Source organism: Manacus candei, unplaced genomic scaffold, assembly GCF_025592945.1.
Source record: "Manacus candei isolate 608988 ecotype Guabito, Panama unplaced genomic scaffold, ASM2559294v1 h1tg000005l, whole genome shotgun sequence".
Classification (NCBI taxonomy): domain Eukaryota; kingdom Metazoa; phylum Chordata; class Aves; order Passeriformes; family Pipridae; genus Manacus; species Manacus candei.
The window spans coordinates 16879591-16902811 of record NW_026138053.1 but is presented as its reverse complement, the minus strand read 5'-3'; the positions used below and the strand labels follow the sequence as shown (position 1 = coordinate 16902811).

The following is a 23221-nucleotide window of genomic DNA, read 5'->3' as shown; positions in this document are numbered from 1 at the left end:
AGAAAGAAGGTGCAATTAACTGTAAAATTTGAATTGTGCTCCTATAACCCAGTTTCTGAGAGCGACCGATTTCATTCATATATTTTGTAGAATAGCTGAGCCAATTTTATTAGTTTTCCTCTGTAGAGCTCCTCCTTTTTTTTTTTTTTTTAAATGTTAAGCTTTATGTTATATCCAAAAGCAAATGAGAAAAGGAGTGTATTGGTGTGTTATGGAGGTTTCAGAAACAGCCTTACACCTGTTTTTGAAGAAAAAAAAAATTATGGATAGTGCAGTAAGATCACAAAGATTTCTCCCTTGGCCTAGCACTTCTTAGTTGACTCAGTTTTAGTATTTCAGTATAATGAAAGTCTGCCCTGGAATAAGATTCATTTAAGGGCAAATGCTCCCAGAGTGGGCACAAGGGATCCTCTCCCACAGCTACATTTGCACACTGCTCCGCCTACTGCAGGAGGCAGCTGTGCTCTGGAACTGATCCTGGGCTCTAAGGAATGAGGCTTATGGAACTTGGAAAACAGAGCTTTATCAGAGGAGCAGAAGGATAGTGTAATTTGGGAGATGTGGTCTCCTTCTTCCAGTCTTTTGCATCAAACCAACATTTCTAACATACTTTGACAGCTGATGTCATAGCAAAACCACACATCATATACCAGGTAGAATACAATGAAGACTTGCTTTATATGACTAGAGTACCTGTCTCTGCTGTGGAACCATGTAAAAGTAAGATTTTAAGATTGTTACACTTTGACTTACTACACTAAAACTAAACAGCAAAAATTATTTTCATAAGCTGGCATAGTCCCTTTCAGCATATCAACAATAAACTTTAAAAACTGGCCTCTGGTTTTTTAAATGACAACTTCAGGAACAGCGATTTACTACGAAACTGGTACTTCGTGTAAATATCTGTGTATATAGATGTATTTGAACATATTTGTATTTACACGTGTATGTGTACACTTGTACGTACACGTGCACAATGCATTAACTCACCCAATCAACTTTAAATTTATAAAACATGAAAATTTTCTCCCTCAATATATATGTATATATATACAAAACTATAACAATAAAATGTTCATACATTATGAGATTTTTCAACTATTTTTCATTATAGCAAAAATTCTGTATTTAATCCCAAGTACCTCTGGAAGGCTTATTCTATTTGGAAGTTTGTACTGTTGTACTGGCTTGAAATATTGTCAGGGTTTAATAATTGTCAAAGATGACTGTTTGACTGGAAGTTAAAGAGATGACCAGACCATTGACTAAATCCCATGGTTTATGCAACATAGAAAAACAGTGCTTGTTACTCACAGTTGGTTCCTATTTTGTTACGCACAGTTTTAGGAGTCAGATGCAAACATGGTTTGTACAAGTACTTTTCCTCTTTTCTTACTGCATTCCTACACAAGCAGTATTGCTTTCAGGAAGTCTCCTCCAATGTCTGTGCATGAGAATTGTTGCTACCAATATTTATGGCAGTGTAGCCGAGGCTTTATTTTTAAATCCAGACATTATCTACATAGTTCATATTTTTTATAATTGAAACAAACTTTTCAATCCAGTGTCAAGGCAACTTGAGTAAAACTTTACTTATTTGGTTGCCTTTTTTCCAGGGACCACAAGGGCCTCAGGGACCTGTTGGATTCCCTGGACCAAAGGGACCTCCAGTAAGTATCTCTTTAATTAAGTATGTGCAGCAACAGGAATGTTAATTTCCATACAGTGTCCCTGAAGTGACTGTTTAAAAATTTATATGAGGGATGGTTTATGTATAGATTACAAATATGCTTGTTGAGCTCTGAGGCTAAGACTCACATATTCAAAATGATCATTGGTGCAACTCATAAGAAGTTCAGCATAATATACCAAACTGCAAGTCTTCTAGTGTGTTGGTCCAATGTCCAGGTCACACACTGAGTTAAAGCAAAATACTACTTTGCTGGTGTATGTTTTCTTTTAACAATTGATTCTTTGAGGAAAAAAGGAAGAGGAAGGAGACATTCATTAGTAGCAGAAATACATAGAAGTAATAGCACATTTGAGCTGCTGCCTGAACTAGTTTTACTGCTCCTCTGGTGTGCTTCTGCTCATGTGGAGTAAGTACAAAAGCATCAAACCACCTGTGATTTTTTTTTCACCCATGCGTTTGTTACTTCTATTTCCAATGCCAAACCTGCAATTTCATCTAGTACTCCTGTAATACTTAGTTTTGTGTTAATTGAGTTATTAACCAAAGAAAAATGGAAGGGAAGTATAGGGTTTTTCCATTATTTCTGAATTTACAGAAATTCATTCTGACCGTGTTTGTATTTGTCAACAGGCATTCTCCAAGAAGTTGTTAAAACACATCAGGGAGGACACAAGGAAAAAATATTATGAAAATCCTACTTGTTTTATATAGGAGCAGTTAAGCTTTACCAAATACTAGTCTAGGAAAAAAAAAAGAGCAGAGATTCTTACAGCTAATTGCACACTTTTTTCCAGAGTGTTTTGATTTATGTATTTTACAATTTCAGGGCCCACCTGGAAAAGATGGCTTGCCTGGACACCCAGGACAGCGGGGTGAGACTGTAAGTAAATGTGTTAGTGTTGTAAACCCCTAGAGGTCATGATTATGTGATCAAAACTAAAGAAATAGAGACAACAGGGAAAAGGGAAAGAGACTGGCACTAAGAGGCTGTATATCTGTACTTGTGGTTGGTAGGTAAGGCATGAGAAAGCCTTGTTTTGTTTCCGTGATACAAGTGTGAGGTTATTCTTTGCTATGCCCAGTTAGTAGCATCACAATGAGATTAAATAGTCAATAGAAGTAAAAGAGATCAATACCCAGATCTCAATTAAGATTTTTGAGACAGTTACTATACAGTTCTTTTCTCACTGAATGCCATGTAGCATAAATAATAACATAACAAAAAGTCTTATTATTGGTAAGCAGCTAGAAAACTGAAAAGCCAAGACCTTTGGAAAGTAGGATCAAAGATGACTTAACCTGTTAAAAAAAATCTTACATTTGGAAAGAATCACAATGAATAAATTCTGGCATCAAAAGTAAGAAAAATAGCATAATAGTTTTAATGGAATTCTTTTTAAAAACACTCTATTTTTGTAGCACCAAAACCTTACTCATATTCCACTAAAGTAAAATAAAATTCTTACTTGGAGAGAAAGCCACAAATGAATTTAGAGAGGAATTTTCTCGGCATGTATTTTAAGGTCCAGCATCACTGGAAATCTGTTAGTGACTGGTGAATCACTTCCACTGCTGGAAGGAGGAGCACACAGCTTGGAGTAGCACATCATTCTGAAAATCTCTGTTTTCTTCTGCTAGTGCTGTAGCATTGTGACATAGTAGTGCTTTGCAATGATAGTGGCTTTTTTTGTGTGTGAGAGAAACATTTGGTCTTTTGCAGCTTTTCATTAGCACTCTTTTCTGCCCTGTGTATTTGTATACTTGGACCAAAATGTTCAACATTCCTTCTCTTTTCTTACAATTGGCTTACAGATGAAGCTTTGACTGTGTAAACAAAGGAACACTTGAATGGTTCCATCTGTAGCAGTTCTGATTTTATGTCATTAGAACAAAGGGGTACTTTTGTCTTTTTTTTTTTTAAATCTGGATCATTTCATAGGTCTCAGTTTTGTTCAGTTTTGGGCCAAACTGAACAATGATAATATCTGGCTAGCAGCCAGAAGAGAATCAGATTAAGGAGGGTAAAAAAGCTGAAACTGGAGAAGGGCCCGGTGTTTGTAGGAAACTTGGGCCAGATCACACCTTAGTTTTTACACAGGTGAGCAGAGTAGGAGGCAGACATAGGCTGTTAGACAGGGAATACTATGTAGAACCCTAATGTGATACAGCAGTGAACTCTCCTAACACACTTCCAGTATTTGAAAGAAATAATGTAGCATTTTTCAAAGATGCATTAAACAGTGCTATTATAAAGTGAGGTTGTCATTCAGTTTATTGACTAATTTTGGCCTAAAGTCTGGAGCCACTGATTAGAAAATGAAAATTCTGTAAAATTTGCCAGTGTTCTAAAAAACTGTCTCAAACCCATTTCTTCTCTATTCTCTGGTTCCCAGTTTTTGTCATCACATCAATTTCTCATTAGCGTCATTCTTTTTGTGGTACTCGTGGTGCCTTTTTTACCATTTGTACATAACCTTCATCTTCCCTGGATCTTTATTTCTTTTCGTTTTCTTTCTGTCTAACCTCCACTTTATCTGCCCCTCCAAATTAATTCACCATCTGTGTCTTTCTTTAAAAAGCGTTTTTATGTCTGGCTTTATGATTCATAATGTACATATATAAAAATGTATTTTCAACTGTCTTTTAGCTGCATCACTTATGCATTCAAACTCACCTAATCAAGTTCACCTAGAGAGATCTGGGAAACTGACAGCAATTTTTACAGCTATATCACCTCAGAGAGACTGGAACTGATAGATACAGGAGAGATTAATAATTTCATTTCTAAGTATACACAGGAAAATAGGATTTCTCATTTTTATTTCCTGAAGAGAAAGAATTTGTGATATGGAATTTCTCTTTCTCCTCCTCAGCACAGATATAAATTTTGCTCTTCTATATCTTGTCCAGGGTAACATAATTTTCTATAATTATTTCACAGGGTTTTCAAGGAAAAACTGGTCCTCCTGGTCCTGGTGGTGTTGTTGGCCCTCAGGTACGCAATTTAATTTCATAGTTAACTCCTTAAGATCTAAGTTTAATGGTTATATTATGGCTAAGGCAGTCTCTTTTGTTGTATTAGAAGGACCATATCGATGGTTATATTAAGGTTTTTAAAAAATATGCATAACAATATTAGAAAGGTATACATCAGTGATTCCACAAAATATGAGAATGTTGGGGTTACCTTTCCACTTTCTTTTTTTTTGTGTGTGTGTGTTTTTATGTGATTATTAAGTTAGCAATTTCCAGAAGTCAGGAAGGCAGATTTCTCTATCATGAAACATTTTAGAAAGACTTTTTTGCTAGAGGACAATTTTCAGTCACTTTTAGCTTGTGGAGAGATTATCAAAATTTCATTTGATCTAATCTTAGTAATTTGCAACTAAATCAGGCATTTGGATTGCATGAACTTTTTTAGGTAATTCCCTCGGTGAAACTTTTCTGCTAGTGAATCTGAAGAGAAATCTTTCAGCTCTCCTCCCTTACAATTCATATTATTCAGAAAAACAACAGTACAGAAGTGTTTCAAGACAAGAATAGTACATGGATTTCTCTCCCGTGTCCTTTTTGTAACCTTCTCCCAAACACGCTGTGTTTTAAAGCTTCAGTGCTTAAGGAACAAGGTCAGGATTTCACCCTTTGGAAGCTGTACAGACATGTCTGCAGGCAAAATGCAATGCAAGATTTATTTTATAGGACAAAGATATTTTGTAAGTCAGCCTTGCCTGGAGGGAAGGTGAGGAATGTATGCTAACCTATGGTAATACTGTTTTGTAACAGATACTCATAACAGCTAGATATTAATAATCTGCTCCTCTCCACTTCCTCCCACACCCCCAAGACATTAAAATACCTTCAGGTGACTCAAGTTTTCTCTTTTGCTTAGGGTCCTACTGGTGAGACCGGACCGATTGGTGAAAGAGGTCATCCAGGTCCTCCTGGTCCACCAGGTGAACAGGGCCTCCCAGGTGCTGCAGGAAAAGAAGGTGCTAAGGTATGATGTGGCTTTGGGGAACAAATTGGAAGGGGCAGATAAACTTCTGACAGTGTGACATTTCAAATCATCATGTAAGCATGCAGAATGAAATCCAAACATACAGCATAAAGTCATGATTGGCACGTTTCACCCAGAAGGATTTGAAAGACCGGATGTTTCCAATTTTAGAGCCGTGTCTACTTCCATTGAAATAATGAGAATTCTCTTGAGCCAATTATTAGTATTTTTGTAATAAAAACTAAAAAAATATTTTGCACATACTACACATTCAATATGGAAATACTTAGTAATGACATGTTCACCACCAAGGTGGAAAATTGCACATTGGCATTTAAAGTCAGATGTGTAGTAGTGAAATATTGCTTATCTAAAAATATTCCTTATCTAGTTACTATGTAATTCTATTCAGTCTTTCATTATAAATGGGTATCTTAAATTTTTACTGAATGTGTCTTTAAAGTTATTTTTATGAGTTTTTATGTATTTCACTATTTTTGTATTCTATAACTAGTACTATATTTTGTCAAAGTTTGTTATAAATTTAACCATAGACTATTGTACTGGTAATCTTCAAAGTGGGTGAATGGGTGGGAGCACAATCTTTTTTTTTTATTACTATAAATAGGATATGGTGTTTCATTTTCATCACTCATTTAACAACTAATATGAGCATTTTAAACGTGGAGGGTTTTTTTAATCAAAATGTAATGTGTTTCCCAGGGTGATCCAGGCCCTCAAGGCATTCCTGGGAAAGATGGACCAGCAGGTCTTCGTGGTTTCCCTGGAGAGAGAGGCCTTCCAGGTGCTCAGGTATAATATAAGCACTAGAGCAATTGACATGATATTTCTAAATATAAGAAACAAAAGATTAACTCTTACTTCATGGAATCTTCTGCTGTGCTTAAAAATGAATGCAATAGGAAAACAGACCTCAAACATTCAACTTTAAGTATCATTGACTATATAAGAAAAAAGGAATTTATGCAGGTTTTTGTCTTTGGATCTTTACATTTTTCCTGCTTTACATTTTTCCTATTACATGTGTTGCAAAAGTAAGTCTTGAACTTTCCAGTTTAGTAGACAAGCTTTTTTCTTTTTCTTTACATTTTTTAGGGTCCAGCTGGTCTGAAAGGAGGGGAAGGCCCACAGGGTCCACCTGGCCCAATGGTAAGTAACCATAATAATTTTTTGGAAATATAAACAACATTACCTAGTAACCTTTTTTCTTGTTTACATGCTGTGATGTTTTCATTAATGCAGTCTGTAAAACAGCAGACAGATCAAACTTCTACTAAGTATCCATACTAATAAACATTCAAAGAATGTGAAGGTTGAGAGTATCTAAAGCCTTCTGCTACCAGTAGATAGATTTACTTCCTGTTCAATACTTACCACTTACACAAAGTAGTTTTGAGATGAGAGAAGTTTTCCGTACTGGAAAAATCTATGGATAGTGAATGATGGACCCGTGCTGTTGCGGTGGGTTCACTTTGGCTAGATGTCAAACTGCTCTATCATTCCCCTCCTCAGATGGGCAGGAGAAGAAAAAATACACTGAAAGGCTTGTGAATCAAGATCAGGACAGGGAGATCACTCACTAGTTACCACCATGGGTAAAATAGATTTAAAATGGGGAAAATGAGTTGAATTTATTTTCAATTAAATCAGAGTAGGATAGATAATGCAAAATAAAAACTAAATCTTAGAACACCTTCTCCCTGCCCCTCTCTTCTTCCCAGGCTGAACTTAACTCCTCATTTTTGCTTTATTCTGCCCCAAGCAGTGCAGGGGGATGGGAAATGGGGGTTGCTGTCAGTTCATCACACACTGTCCTTTGCCACTCCTTCCTCCTCACGGGAAGGACTCCTCACACTCTTCCCCTTTTCTAGTGTGGGGTCCCTCCCATGGGAGACAGTTCTCCATGAACTTCTCCAGCATGAGACCTTCACATGGGCTGCAGTTCTTCATGAACTGCTCCACCATGTGTCCCTTCCACAGGGTGCAGTCCTTCAAGAACAGGCTGCTCCAGTGTGGGTCACCTGTGGGGTCACAAGTCCTCCCAGCAAACCTGCTCCGGCATGGACTCCTCTCTCCATGGCCCACAGGTCCTGCTAGGAGCCTGCTCCAGCCTGGGCTCTCCATGAGGTCACTGCCTCCTTCTGGCATCCACCTGCTCTGGTGTGAGTGTCCTCCATGGGCTGTGGGGGGCACAGCTGCCCCGCCATAGTCTGCACCACAGGCTGCAGGGAATCTCTGCTCCAGTGACTGGAGCACCTACTTCCCCTCCTTCTACATGACCTCACAGTCTGCAGAGATGTTTCTCTCACATATCTTCACTCCTCTCTCCAGCTGCAGTTGCTATTCTACATTTTTTCCCTGCATTTTAAATACATTATTCGAGAGGCACTACCACTGTCACTGAGGGACTCAGCCATGGCCAGCAGCTGGTCCATCTTGGAGCTGGCAGGCGTTGCCTCTGTTAGACACAGGGGAAGTGTCTGGCATCTTCTCACAGAAGTCACCCCTGCAGCACCCCGCTACCAAAACTGTGCCACACAAACCCAATACTACTGTATTCCCTTTGTACAACTGAGCAAAATTATTTCATACAGCAACTCCTTCTCAACATTTTAAGCTCAACAGTAGAATATGCTTAAATTTACCTATTCTCTGTTGTCATTTTTTATGCAAGGAAGTTCTACAAGGATGCACTGGTATTCAAAACACAGTACAGTTATTCCCAAATGTGAAGTGTGTCAATTTTGACTGTTGTCAACTTATTTATTTCATTTAGTGCAATTGAAGTAAAGGAAAAAAAAATATCAATCAGCGTAGCTATTCTTGTTAGACAAAAAAAATAATGGAGGAGCTGAAATTCTGTGTATTTCAACAATGAAGCTCTCTTATGTTCCAGCAATTCATATTGAGATTAAAATGCACTAGACAAGGATAAAAAAACCTCAAAGAGTATTAGTAGTACAAGTAATACTTGGTACTTGAATTCTTAAAATTGGTTATTGAATTCTTAATGCCTTTTAGCATCTATTCTTTAAAACGAGAACTTGAATTTGTGAATTAGTTGTTAAAACTGTGAAGTACAAATATATTCCCAAAAGGCACTGAAACAAGGTAGCTGGGAATGGAATGAAACGGAATAGAAACTGGTAGGGAGAATCAAAAGGGATATCACCTTACCCATCTGAAGAACCTGAAATGTTAAAAGAAAAGTTGAATCAAAATCAAGAAAGCACAGACCAGAATAATCTCTTCAATCTAAAGGTCATAGCTTGATTCTTTGTTAGAGGAGCCTCTAAGGCTGGACTGAACTCTCAAGCAGATAGTTAGTTCAGGTGCAATGAACCAGAACTCTTCTGAGCATGCACAAACCAGACAGCACAAACATACCTGACATTTAACACACCCCACTTTGCCAGACAGGATGTCCACACAGTAGCAGTGCCACTCCTGTCATAGTTCCTCATAAAGACACATACATAAGGTTGTGAGGCAAAAGCACATATCTTATTTAGTGATAGTTGTCTGTATTCTGAAATATATGTGTTTGAATTTAAATTCAGATGATCCATGTTTTTCTAATTCCCATAGGGTGTGTATAAGTTAGTTTTAGTTGAAAACACTTTTTGAGGAGGATGTCTCAATTATCCCCATTTACTATCTTTTGGTTCACATCATGGAGCTCTCTTAGAGTTTGTGAATAGTATTACTTTCATGTGAAACTAAATTGATAGAGAAAATCTAGGAATTCCTATTAATGCTCCCCAGCTAATGGGAGTTCACTGCCAGACTAGAATTACCATGAACTATAGTGCAGAAACATACAGAATATGAGTGGCAGGAGCACAATACCAAGGGCTTCAGTGTAGAAATCCATTACTGTTGGGGCCACACTTTCTGCTAAGGTAAACAGTCATAGAAAGAAACACTTGGGAGGCTAAGAGATTTTTGCATATGGTTTTTCCAATATTTAAGAAATAAATGTAGTGGTAGCAAGAGTGGAAAGAGAGTTTAAGGGGCAGTTTAATTTTTTTTTTAAATGCTTTGAGTTCACTGAAGTACAAGCAGGCCACTTGAGGTGCAAACAAGCACCAAGTCTCCCTGAAAGTACTCCAGGAGTCCTCAGTGGGATTTTTATCCATTTCATCTTTAATTACTAACTTTTTATCTTGAAACAGTCTTTTAGTGAAAAAAAGTTGTAGAGGTGCCCTTAATACTGGGTTTCTGTGCATCTTCAAGGACCAGAATTAAACCACAATAGCTTGCTTCATTTTCACAGTAGGTCATAGCAGACCATGAGCATCAAATAATCCTAAAATATTTTCCCATCTATTTTTAGCCAACAGTGGGTACACCCAGAAGTGTAATTATAGTGGAGTCTTCATTTGCCATTTTTAATAGGAAGAGAATTCATGCCACTGGATGACTTTCCTCCGATTCTCTGCCAATACCAATTGCTTCCAACTAGCATATATAGTCAATTATAAGGTTTATTTGGCTACCAGATACATCTGCAAGCATACCAAACAAATGACTGCTCCAAATACTGTGCATGCCAATTACTGTGTTTAGAAGGATTTGGACAAAAGAAAGAGATGCATGAATGCACTTCAGAGCAAGGGGGCTTTTCTGTTGGTTTGGTAAGGGGTTCATGTTTGGTTTTTTGGGTTCTTTTTGTGGAGGGTTTGTGGCTGGTTTTGTGATTGAGGTTTTTTTGTTGTCATGGGGGTTTTGTTTGAGGTTTTTTAACAGCTCTCTTTTATCTGCTATCTTTGTCTTCTGTTTGTTTTCTTCCCTTCTCATACTACTGTGTGGGATGCTGAATGCTGATGAGAGAAAGCTCTTTGGAATGTCAAGCAGTCATTTTTCATTTGCTCATTTAGGAATAGGATGCTGAAATTAGACTCAGAATAAGCCAGCTGTAGGCTACCCAATTATTGGTACTGAGCTATCTAGAGCTATTTTCATCCCTCTGATAACATTTTGCAGTCATGGGGACCCTCACTTGTTGAGCATTTTGTTAACCATCAGTAAAAAGTATTGCCACTACTATGCAATGGATACAATAGCTATAGGTACATATTTTGTCACAGAAAGTGAGATAAAACCAAGATTGATAATGAGTTTATAGTCTGTATAAGAGTATTACATGACAAAACATGACACTTCCATTCTGTAGAGAAGTTTTTTTAAAAAAACCCATGAATTAATAGAAAGGTTCCAGGATGTGAATACCACTGCAAGGCCACAGGTTAACAAATAGTGTCATAATATAAGGAGGTTGTTTCATAGTGGGACAGAGTGACCAAAAAAAGATAACAAACATAGAGAGAACAGACTTAAGAAGCTGCCTAAATGCTTTTCTGAGTTGTGACTATGATTTAATGTGTTTTGCTTTGATCAGAGGCCATTCTCACAGAGAAGGGAGAGGTTCCTTGAAAACAGAAGGTTTAGTCCATGTTCATACCCTGGTGAAATGCAAAGATAAATGTGAAAAGTTGGCTGAGTAAAAAGAGCTACTAGAAATTATGGCTACTGTTAGTGTCTGCTGTCTGACATAGGAAAGATCTTTGAGTTATTTGGGTTTTATTCATCTCTATTCTTGCATTCTACTGATGAGATGACCTAAAACTGTTTAGTTTATGAGAGCTGACAAGATCAGAGACCATGGTAGAATGGCTGCAGGGTGGTGACTTTTTCTTGTTGAATTCACTGAAGCCTTAGGAACTAAAATAACAGAAATAGGACTGAAACTTAGGCATTCACCCAGACTTAAAAAACCCCAACACCTGGAAAGATAAAGTCATCTATGATTCCCATACAAATACTTTATTTGAACACTCACACAAATTTAGATCTTACTGAGATAATTCATGAAAATATTTTGAGAAATCATTCAGTATTCTTTCTGACACAATTATCGAGAGGGAAAAGCACCTTATTATGGAATTAGTACTAGTTATGCTAACGAGGTCAGTTCAGAAAAGTATGTCATGAGTAAAAGCAAAAAAAAGGGTTCTCATAGGTGAAAGCATCTTAAAATTCCAATGTCCAAGGGCCAACAAATTTGACCTTGCTTATACGTGAAAATAAAGGCTATTCAGAGCCTCAGGCTACACCACCTATTAGGTATCTATTCCACGATGTATCCCAATTCTAGGATGTCTGTGGAAAAGTAAATTATGAATCGTAACTTTAAAATATTACAAACTATTTTGAAGGTGTAAAGCTGAAAAGTTGGGGAGCACCTTTAACAGCACTCTATTGATGCAAAAATTGTAAATAATTTGAGACAGAAAAGAAAGATTCAATTTTAGTGGTTTTCAACATATAGTCCCTGTCTTTTCACCTTTAATTTACAGTATTAGATTTTTAACTTTTTTGTGCTTATGTAAAGATACCTGTGCATAAAAGCCTCCTCTGTATGACACACTAGATTAGTCATTATACTTGAATAGATTTTTACACAGGTGACTTCAAATGCAGAAACATACTGATCATCACAGCAACGTACAGCACAAAACTGGACTAAAACTTTGGGTTGTGGTGAGGGTTAGTTCTGTATTTTGATAGGTGAATATTCTTTCATCAAAGTAGCATGTTAATCCATTTTGAAAATAGAGAGAAATAAGTTCTTGAAAACAGCTGTTTTCAAGCACACTATAATTATGATGAACAAACACAGGAAATGATTTTACAAAAAAAATTAATAAATTAGTTTTGTACGAACTGTATTGAGTATGAACTTCAGGTTAGTTCTTTCAGTCTTTTCCTTTACTTGCACTCATGCTGCATGTGTACCTGAGAAGCAGGCATTTTCTCTGTTTGCCTCAGTCATGAAAACAACCAACAGTTATCTGGGTTATATCAGAATTCCCTTATACTTTGTTTTTCTTTCCAGGGTTCTCCAGGGGAACGTGGAGCAGCGGGCACTGCTGGCCCAATTGGTCTTCCAGGTCGTCCTGGACCTCAGGGTCCTCCAGGCCCCGCAGGGGAGAAGGGTGCTCCCGTAAGTAATCACAGTCCCAGAAAACTGTCATGGCACAGACTTTTCATTCCAGAAGGTTACTTTGTCCCACTCTAATATTTACCTATTAAATATATAGTCTCAGAATACCCAACCTACTCCTTTTAGATTTACAGTAAAGGAAACAGTAAAACATTCATTGTCCTACCCTCTAACACCAAGAAAAGTTAAACCTGTTATTGTCACAGCATGGTGTGAATATAATAAAAAATTTTGTTAAATTAGTCTTTCATTAAAACTTTGTACCCAGCCACTCTGCATTAGAGTACAAGTGTATTTGACATCAGCTTCCATTATTATTATTCTCTGATATATTCTCTTCCCTTGAGAGTTTCCTTTCTACTGTTTTGTTTGGTTGTTTTTCTTTTTTTTGAGAGGTGGGGGCTCTGTTTTTTTAAATTTTGTATTGGTAATGTGACTCCTTGTACTGAAATTTTCATTAGTCTCCTGTGATTATGTGGATTGCTTCCTTTTCTTTGCAACCAGGGTGAAAAAGGTCCTCAAGGTCCAGCTGGACGTGATGGAATACAGGGTCCTGTAGGACTTCCTGGTCCTGCTGGTCCTAGTGGTTCTCCTGGAGAAGATGGTGACAAGGTGAATCATTATAATTGGTATTAGTGCATCAGTGAGATCTGTCAGTACATTTCTCTGTTTGTAGCTTTTCTCACAATAAATATGGCAGCAAACCAACAAAACTTACCCCTGCCTCCCCCAAACTTCCTCTGTTTACTGTAAAAAAACTTAAAAAAACTCTTCTATAATCAAATGTCTGAGGGACAGATGCCATGGGACATTTGGATTTGTGTTCAAGAACTAGTAGAATAACATTTATCCTGGCAAAGAAGCAAGGATGAAAGTATGGCAAAATAAATCAAGGCATATGATACCAAAATTGATTTTTGCCTATTTTAGAAAACTTGGTTTGCTGAATGAGTAAGGTGAAATGTTCTCAGTAATATATAGGGATTCAGAACCATTGTTGATAGGTCGAGGGTGTCAAAATAATTACATTCACAGCAGAGATATTCTGTTGACTCCTGGCAGAATTTAGGACACACAGCACCTTTCAGGATCATCTTGCATGTTTGCTTGGTCCAACATTGCCCTGTTAGTTAGCATAGCGTAAAGGTAAACATTTTGACATTAATTTTTGTGATGCATGAGTGTTATTTATGCCACAGAGAGTATTTTCTGTGGTTTAGTTTGTCTTTTATTATTGTATAAAAACCCCATTATTTTCTAATACAGTTTCTTGGTAATTAGAATAATTCTGAAGTTTTAAAATGCTGTACCCTACATTGAGAAGCAGTTGTTCAGTCACATACAGTTAGATGAGTCTGTAAATCAGGGTACTTTCATTATAAGTTCATATTGAAGGTGACAAGAGGAACACAATTTCCTTTATTTAGAGCTCAGTTGCACTATACTTCAAAGCCAGGTCTTGTTGCCCTTTGCAATACAGCAATCAATATCTGGATTAATATGACATACTATTGATCATTGCAGAATTGCTCCCTTTAGGCATTCACTCGAAGCAGCAGCATAAAACATAAAATAATCATATCAAAAGGAACATTTAAAAATACCGTGATATTGACTTCAGTTAAGTGTGAAGGAAACAATTTAAAACAATTTTAACTTTTAACTTTCAATTACAGGGTGAAATTGGTGAACCAGGTCAGAAAGGTAGTAAAGGCGACAAAGGAGAAAACGTGAGTAGCAAAATCCTTTGTCCATTACATCTTTATGAATAAAAAGTATTCATGCACGAAGTCTGCAGGTAGCCTTGCTACATAAACGAGCAGAAAAAAGACACACTTCTAAAATGGTTCTTCAAAATGATGTTGATTTACTGCAGCACTAGAGGTTTGTACTTATAGAGCCATGCATATATATTCAGTATTTTTCATATTCCTAGAGCTCACAGAATCATTAAAAAATAGAAAGGTACACTATACTCCTAAGCACCCTTCCTGTATCATTGAAATAATTCTGCATTTGAACTGGGAGAGACCAAGAATTCACATGCACTCCCTTACTGTGACTGGATTGTGTGAACATATCTATCCAGCTTCATCTTCTGAGCCATAACGAGGAAAACTATGAAGACTCAGTAGAGGAATCTACTAATATTGTTTTAAAATTTTGAAATTTTGAAAGAATATCTAAATCTTGGAGAGCACAATTAAATAATGGCAACATTTCAGAACAGAGAAAGACCTAAGATGAAATGGCTTATACAAGCTTTCATATATTATCATTAGGCCTATTAGTTAACCTAGGACTAATCGGGCTTCTACTGTTCTAATTTGACTTTTTCTGTCTTCGAAACTTAATTGTGAAGTTCAAATACTTTTTGATTGAGGCCAGAAATATAAAGTTAAGCATTTTTTGCTGTGAAATTTGAAGCTAGAGAGAATAAAACTAGCATTTGTTTGTTTCTGTTCGATTGTGGTTTCTTTCCCAAAAATTAAAAAAGGTAGGTTTTCACTTGTGTTCAATTACAAGATAAACTGGCACTTTATTCGAATAATTTTCCTTAAGAAAAAAATGAGATGTAAGGGCAGAAAGGTTCCTTTTATTATTATATTTCAGTAATATTCACAGTGAGCGAAGCTCAGAACTCAACATAGGGTTCATAGCTAAGCATATTTATCTTGAAAACACTGTGTGCTTTTTGCAATTAACCATTTACAGAGCCTTCTTAAGAGAGGATTGCTTTTAAAAATTACACCAAATTTATAGCTTAGATATTATCAGGTGATGTGTTATAGGAGGATATATACACATTCAAGCAAATCATAGCTTTATGATAATTTCAAGGAAGAAATTGTCACAATAAAATGTGGGAAAAAATGACAAGGTTTTTGTTTTGTTTTGTTTGGGGCTTTTTTTGTTTTGGTTTGAGTTGGCTTGGGTTTTTGTTTGTTTTTTGGTGTTTTGTTATTCTTGTTTTTAAAGATAAGCTTGTCCTTCTCAATAATTTATGTGAGAAAGACTTCTGCAGTTTCCAGTGTAGAAAACACATTCTTTTCACAATATTATTTTTATAGATTAAATCACAAGTGTTATAATAAATTATTTGTAATGCCCTGTTAACATCAGAAATGTAGTATTATACAAATGGATAAAAGAGCACTTCTATTATAAGCACCTGCTTTCCAAGAAACATATGTGTAATCAAGTTGTAAACAAATTCTGCTTCAGACTAAAATTACTCCTGCATAACTTCCCTGAGTGCTTTGGTTAACTTTGTAAAATTAAGTCATGAAATTAAAACATTTTTAAAAGTCAGTTTTAAAACTATGAACTTGTTCCCAGGTACCCGAAAATAAATTTTAATCTGTTTGCTGTTGTAAACCAGCTGTGGGATACGTAGAGATATATGCAGCTTTGTCCACCTAAAGAGGTCCAGAACAGAACAGGCCCTGTGTACACAGAAGAATCTGACTTTTAAAGGAAAGGGAAGAGGAAGCACATGAGGCAGGTCAGGCTTGGTTTGGAAAGGAACTTAAAGATCAGCTAGTTCCAACTCCCATCCAGTTCCACTTCAGACTTTGCCTGTGATCATATGCATATCCTGATTTTCCCTTTGACATGCCTCTTCATTAGAGAAGCTTCTGCATCAGAGAAATTCAGAAAAACACACATGCTGCACTTTTCTATTTCCCATCATTTTAGCATAGCTGAGCATTAGACTGTGACCACAGTTCCCTTAGTGAGTACTAATGTATTTGGACATGTTCCAGCAGACCTGCTTTACAAATAAAGTGTTTGCAGCATTATCATTTGAGAACATATTCTGTACTCTAGGTTTCAAGGTTTAAGGCATTTGAGAATATTATCCATTTTCCTCGAAATACAGGATTCAGTGTTCAGGCCTGCTTAGTTAAGTGAATGTTACCCCAGCTGAAGAGATGTGTATTGAATCTGTTTGCCCTCAACTGCAGTCATTCAGCTCTGACAGTTTCAGAATATGTTTATTTTAAATCTGCTTTCCTTTCAACATGCTGACAGAGGTATATAGGGGCAGGGAGGAGAGGCCTTTTTGGTCACCTCTGAAAGGTTCTAAAGAAGTACCCAGTTCTGAAATCACAGGACATGAAGAATAGATATTCACAATACCTAACCACCCACAAAAGCCTTGGTGGGCATTTAGAGCCTGATCACAGCAAGGATCCTGATCAAAGAACTGATTCCTCATTCCTCTTTAAGAAAAGCTGGAAACATCTTCCATTCCCCATTGAAACTAACAAGGATTTATGTTTTGGGCTTTAAATATACTGTGCCTAAAAAAAAATACTATTATCCATATCCTAGCTAGGGACAGCACAATTTTGTTGTTGATGTGTCCTCTCTTGAACTTCAAAACTTCCACAGCTGCCACAGCTGCCTTTATTAACTGAAGATTCTCTCATCATTCTGAGTCTTTCTCCAGAGCTCCATTTCCCCTCCATAGCCATGGGAAGAAAGTCTGGTCACGTGTCCAAATAATTTCTCATTAATCAATTGCAAAGTACCTTCCAACAGTGCTTTATATCAAAAGGGGTTTTTAAATGAGTTTAAAAATGTGTAGGTCTCAATCCAGGGCCTATAAAATGAAGGAGCATGTTGAAGCATCCCTCAGAGTGTAAAACAGTCCATTTCAATGGGATTTTTTAAAAAGTCCATGCATGCCAATTCCCTTTCTCATGGTATCCCTCCCCAGTCAAGTGGAGCATTCCTTTCATTTAGATATATCACCATAGAGCTTTGCTTCATGTATTGCCGTCAGGTATGTGAGAAAAAGAAAATTATAAGATAAATATATAGCTTCACTGTAAGATACTCTAAAGTATACACAGAACCCAATGAAAGCAATAGATTTCAGAAGTCCCTTTTCCTAATCTCCCTATAAAGGGCGCAGTAATCTAATTTTAGCCCTACCAAGGCCTTTAAATCCAAGCATTATTCTACTTTAAAATAAAATTTGCAGCCTAGAAGCCGTAGAAAACTTTCCATCTGATATAGACTAGAATTAGTCAATGCCAGGTGTTTTTATGCTTTCTTGGCTTCACTCTTTATCAGTTTAGTTCCTCTAGTGTTGCAAAAACAAGATTCAAACTCCCACATAATTTTAACCCCATCATAAACTAGTATTTGACATTCCTGTACTCTGTTAGATAGCTTTGTTACATCACATCTATATGACCAACTTCTAAATTACGTGCAATATAACTTAAAAAGTTATTATTCTGCAAGGACACTGAAAAAAATTAAGTTGTTCCTCTCAGAGACTTTTCTTTTGCCATTCTGTTGAAAAAAGACTTAATATCAAAGAGAATGTGACTCCCAGTGCTCAGCAAGAACTTACAGTTTTTTGTATCGCCTCGAGGTCAAAATAAGCTTTGTGCTATTGGAAAAATTATTTGCAGTTTCATAAAAACTAATCCAAATAATAAGAGTTCCAATTAAAGATACATTTTTAGATGATGATTTAAAGGTTGAAGGTTTTCCTCCATAAATCTCATTGAAAGTGTTGATATTTTTAATTGTGAAAGAAGTAGTTTTCATTTTAATTCATGTTTGCATGGGAATCCATTCTGAAACGTTAAAAATGCGCTTCCAACAAATGACAGTATTGTCTCCTCTACATATGCCAATCTGAGTTTTTGAGAAATAAACAAATAATGATTATTTGTACTGAATGCAAAAGACTTGTGAATAATCTACATTCTCTATGAAGAAATGTGGAAATGCTTAATAGACCATGATCATGTAAGCAGGGTTTTCTCTCATCTCTGTATTTGCTTTTAATCTCATTCCAGATGTCAGAATCACTAACTTGTCCTTTTGATGTTTGTCTGTTGCAGGGTCCTCCGGGTCCACCGGGTCTCCAGGGTCCTGTTGGTGCCCCGGGTATAGCTGTAAGTGGCTTATTCAGAGCAAACCTCAGCCTTGTGTAACTTATATGGTACTTAGAAGTTCTTTGAACTACATGCTCCCTGCTCAGGAATGTATTTCAAATGGCCACTAACAGTTCTGTCATTGCCCACTTACATGCAGTTCTTAATTGTAAACAAACCTGCATTGTTGGTGGTGCTGTACTGCAGATTTACAGCAGGGCAGTAATCTGACAGAAACATTAAAAATTAAATACTGTAAATAGTGAATGGGGCCCATCATTTCAGTGAACTTGTTTGGTGGTATGTATGACAGCTCAGTACCACATGCAGTTAAAAGAGAGTATCTCTTTTTAAAATCCACCTGATATCAGGTGGATTGATTTTTATTTTCATTTAGAAGGCTTTGAATTCTTTTACCCTGAAGACTGGTAGAACTGTATGCTACTCATATTTACTAATATGTAGGTATTCAACAGCTAGAATGTTTATGCAGATGTGAAAGAGAAGAGGATTCAGGGGAAATTTTCATAAGACATGCAGTATTAATTGACCTACATTAAACCAGAGCATGTGCTGGTATTCTGTTTGTATAACAGATTTCATCCAATCAGGATGGTTTACATGCATTTGTAAAGACATATGGCATGAGTCTGAGCCCTACTGTAGGTGTTTTCCAGTCATTTCCATGGAGCTTTTTCTGTTGTTATTATCAAACCTGTGGTATTTTTGCTTTTTATTGTTTCCACAATGTTTAGGGAGGTGATGGAGAGCCAGGCCCAAGAGGTCAGCAAGGGATGTTTGGGCAAAAAGGTGATGAAGGCCCTCGAGGCTTCCCCGGCCCTCCAGGCCCTATTGGCTTACAGGTAAATTCCTTTATTATTTTACCCTCCACCTATACAAACCCCAGTTTCTGTGTCAGAAGCTGAATGGCTATGGTCCTCTATTAAAAACAGAAAGATCCCATATTCATAGAGTTTATGCAGATTTAATGCTGCAGATTTGTAGGATGCTCTGAAACTGAACCACTGGCTAACACAGGCTTTAGAATTTCATTCAGTAATTCATTGATTGACAGAGTCAAACAATTTCTGTTTTAACAAGTGCACTTCTTTATACCGGAGATACACACTTTAAAGAAAAGATGCAACCTGGAGGGGATTCAACATGTCTTAGTCACATACAGTATTTTCACAATAGGTTTTGGCAACATAGTGTGTTTCTCAGTGATACCATTACAGACACTACATGTGTCCTGAAAGATAAGCAGAACTCCATAATGCTTATATACTGCAGCCATCGCAGGCAGGTTCCTACAGATTCACATTTCTTCCTCTTAAAATTGGTATTTTATGAGTCAAAAACCACAAAGCAAGCATACAGTAAAATGTAGGCTTCTCACTGCTGCATCCAGAGAATTACAGTTGAAAAATGTGCTTTTTCAAAAATTCAATTTGCCTAAATACAATGAGACAAAGAACAAGACATTTAGGACCTTAGATTCATATCCATTTAATTAACATTAGAGCAGAGAACACTAACTATTTCTAAACCATGCATTAAGCTTTAACGTGAATCCTATATACTCTCTTCTAAAAACTATGGCAATAGTGTTTGAATATATTCAAACAGTACATCTCCTTTCTATCCACCACATATGAACTGACTCATCTCTTTCACTAAGCCAAACCTTAACCTATACCTATACCTGTAGCTGATAACCTGTACCTGACCCTACATTTGGGAATGCCCAGCTCAGTTGTGATAGTTCTTCTAGCTAGAAATCAATATTAGTATCAGCTGCAGTTTCCTTCTCTTGATGTTTGTTAGTAGACGAACTTGGACACTTTTCTTCTAAGGGTATGTTTGTGTAACCCAATGCAATGCCTCTCAGCAGGATTTATCACCTCCACTGGACACCTTATTAAAGCAGTTATGCAACTTCCAGTACTCAGGTAGTTTAGACATCTTTGCATACCACTTCATTGTGCTGCACTGATCATGTTTTCTTTACATATATATGTATCATAGCATAAGTTAAATTATCCAAACCTGCACCTGGGCTCTGGATAATGATGACAGTGTTTTTAAAGTCATCCACCCTAGCATTTCTGTGTGCATTTTTTTCCCCCAAAATTTTCTGCTTCACCAAGTTTAAGCAACCTAGGACTACATATACTTATAATGTAATATAAAAAACCCCTTCTTTTCTTTAATGTAAATTGGTCTTCTTTTCTTGTTCCACCACCCTGCCCCCTCCCAAGGTCACAATTTTCACATGTAGACCTCATTTATATTGTTTCATATTGATTCATAACTCATCATTCCAGGTACCCTACTAATATTATTCTCCTCCATGTGTTTTAGGGTCTGCCTGGCCCACCAGGTGAAAAAGGTGAAAATGGTGATGTGGGCCCAATGGTAAGACTTTTTCCCCACTAGTCACTCTAGAGGACATAAATATCCCCCATATATTATTATCTATTCTCTATAGCTCACAATTTGTTACTCCTGAATTTAGTGACTGAGCATGAAACATTTTGTGTAACAAAGTGCCTCTGGGATTTACTTTGCTTTCTCACATCTATCTCCTCATCTTTAATATCAAGATTTAAGTAACTTAAGAAAATACTCTGAAAAATAGATAGTAAAGCAGATGCTGTGAGTGCCTGAGACAGGAGAGCGGCAATCAGCTTCAGGAAAGAAAAAGTAGATACCTCTGCACCAGAGAGTCTGGAGCTGCTTTTCTGAAATTCAGGACATTGTATGTTAGCTTCAGGTAATTGCAGGCTAGAAGATGGTAAACACTATTTGGCTGTGTTTGTTTTCTCTGGGTGATGCATTTTCCAACTGTTTGTACTGTTGACAGAATGCCTTCTGGGCTGTTCCTGAGAGAAATGCAAGCTCTCGACAGTATAGATTGGCCTCCAGCACCCCATGCCAAGTCTGGATGCTTCATTAATGCCCATCTGTGGGCACGATGGTGCAGTACTGTCACAAGGCTTTACCACACGTATGAGCTAGTCCAGGGTCTTTGCACAGTGGGGTGGGCATGCAGGTAACCTGCAGGGAAAGTACAGTGCAGGAAACCAAGCATCAGATCATTTCCAGCTCAGGTACTGTGTAACATAGCCTGGATCCCCTGTCACCTTGTGAGCTCATCCAATGGGCAGCAACCTGGCCCTGCCATTTCTGTAGCACTGCAAAGATTAAAAGCCCTCTACAGATTGAGTATATTATTTTTCATTGGTAAAAAATCCCTACTGAACTTATTCTTTATGACTGTTCTATGATACTGTGATATCAAATTGTCTCTTTGATACAGGGTCCACCTGGTCCTCCAGGTCCAAGAGGTCCCCAGGGTCCTAATGGAGCTGATGTAAGAATTTACCTATTTTTTTATCTTTGTAATTCAGTAATAAGCACTCTATTTGGGATAACTATATTTGGTATAACAAATATCTTTAATCATTGTAGGGTCCTCAAGGTCCCCCAGGCTCAATCGGCTCTGTTGGAGGCGTTGGTGAAAAGGTGAGTGTTAATAATAACCTCCTAGAAAGAGAAAACTTTGGAATAGGAATATGAATGTACATTTTTATTCTTCTGTGGAGATATATAGATATATAACAATTCCCAAATATCCTTCATTAACCTAATAATTATTAATAGTGATCTAGCTATGCTCCTAATTGTTGACTTACCACAGTTGGTCTTTTCATTTCAAGTTTTACATCACAAAATTATTTAACAATCAGAGGAAAGAACTTTGGAGCACAAAATGTAGTTTTCAGGCAAAGTAATAAAGCGAGGTTATTCCCTTAACTACATATGATGCTTTCAGTAACATTATTGGCCTCAAATGCTTTCCATTTTATACTGGTGTATCATCAAATATGACATAGCCCTCTATCTGGAACAATAAAAATATACACTATTATCTAATGTATTAGTGGTAAATATATCTGTGAAGTGAAGCAGACTTTCAGCATCCATATGTCTGCTCCTCATACAGATAGATACAGTTCCAATAAGTCAAAGGTTTGAGGATTGTTTGTGTTAGTTGAAAACCTGACTTAAGACTGATGCTATATGACATTCATTCATCAAAATTATTTTCATTGCTATTTTCAGTTCTCTATTCAGAAAATTTCCTACTAGTATATGGAGTGGATTGGTATGGTTTGTTTTGTTTAAATTTCATATCTTACCAAAAGAACATGCTAGATATATCTTCTTTTTACTTAAAGGAAAGATGACCTATGCCTAGATATAAGGGCTTTTTTTTTTCCCTCTGATTTCTTTGAAGCAACAGAGTAAACTATTATGTAGTGCTGAACAAGCAAAAATTTCAAAAGAGAATCTCTTGAAATGCCTGTTTATGTTTATTAAGCTACATGACCTCGGCCACATCACTCATGTAAGCCTAAAAGCCTTTTGCTGTAATGTTACAGATTTAATATGAATTTTTTTCTTGAACTTTGGAATTGGAAAGATTCTCAGTGGAACATAGGGTGGAGGAAACAAAATAGAAATGTATTCTATGCCACTTTATAAATAGCTTCTTGAGAAACTATGTCAATTTCTCTTGAGTATTTAATTAT

General features: G+C 36.8%; 1 protein-coding gene across 4 annotated transcripts in view; it reads left to right on the top strand.

Annotated features, from left to right (window-relative positions):
• Positions 1-23221, top strand: part of COL11A1 (collagen type XI alpha 1 chain) — a 133819-nt gene that overhangs the window by 83701 nt on the left and 26897 nt on the right. For all 4 annotated transcript variants that reach the window (XM_051800312.1, XM_051800294.1, XM_051800304.1 and 1 more), the window contains 14 exons: positions 1620-1673; positions 2523-2576; positions 4638-4691; positions 5586-5693; positions 6417-6506; positions 6810-6863; positions 12613-12720; positions 13225-13332; positions 14397-14450; positions 18591-18644; positions 19379-19486; positions 20988-21041; positions 21946-21999; positions 22098-22151. In XM_051800312.1, coding sequence (XP_051656272.1) covers positions 1620-1673; positions 2523-2576; positions 4638-4691; positions 5586-5693; positions 6417-6506; positions 6810-6863; positions 12613-12720; positions 13225-13332; positions 14397-14450; positions 18591-18644; positions 19379-19486; positions 20988-21041; positions 21946-21999; positions 22098-22151 — 1008 coding nt within the window. The remainder of the gene's footprint in view (positions 1-1619; positions 1674-2522; positions 2577-4637; positions 4692-5585; positions 5694-6416; positions 6507-6809; positions 6864-12612; positions 12721-13224; positions 13333-14396; positions 14451-18590; positions 18645-19378; positions 19487-20987; positions 21042-21945; positions 22000-22097; positions 22152-23221) is intronic.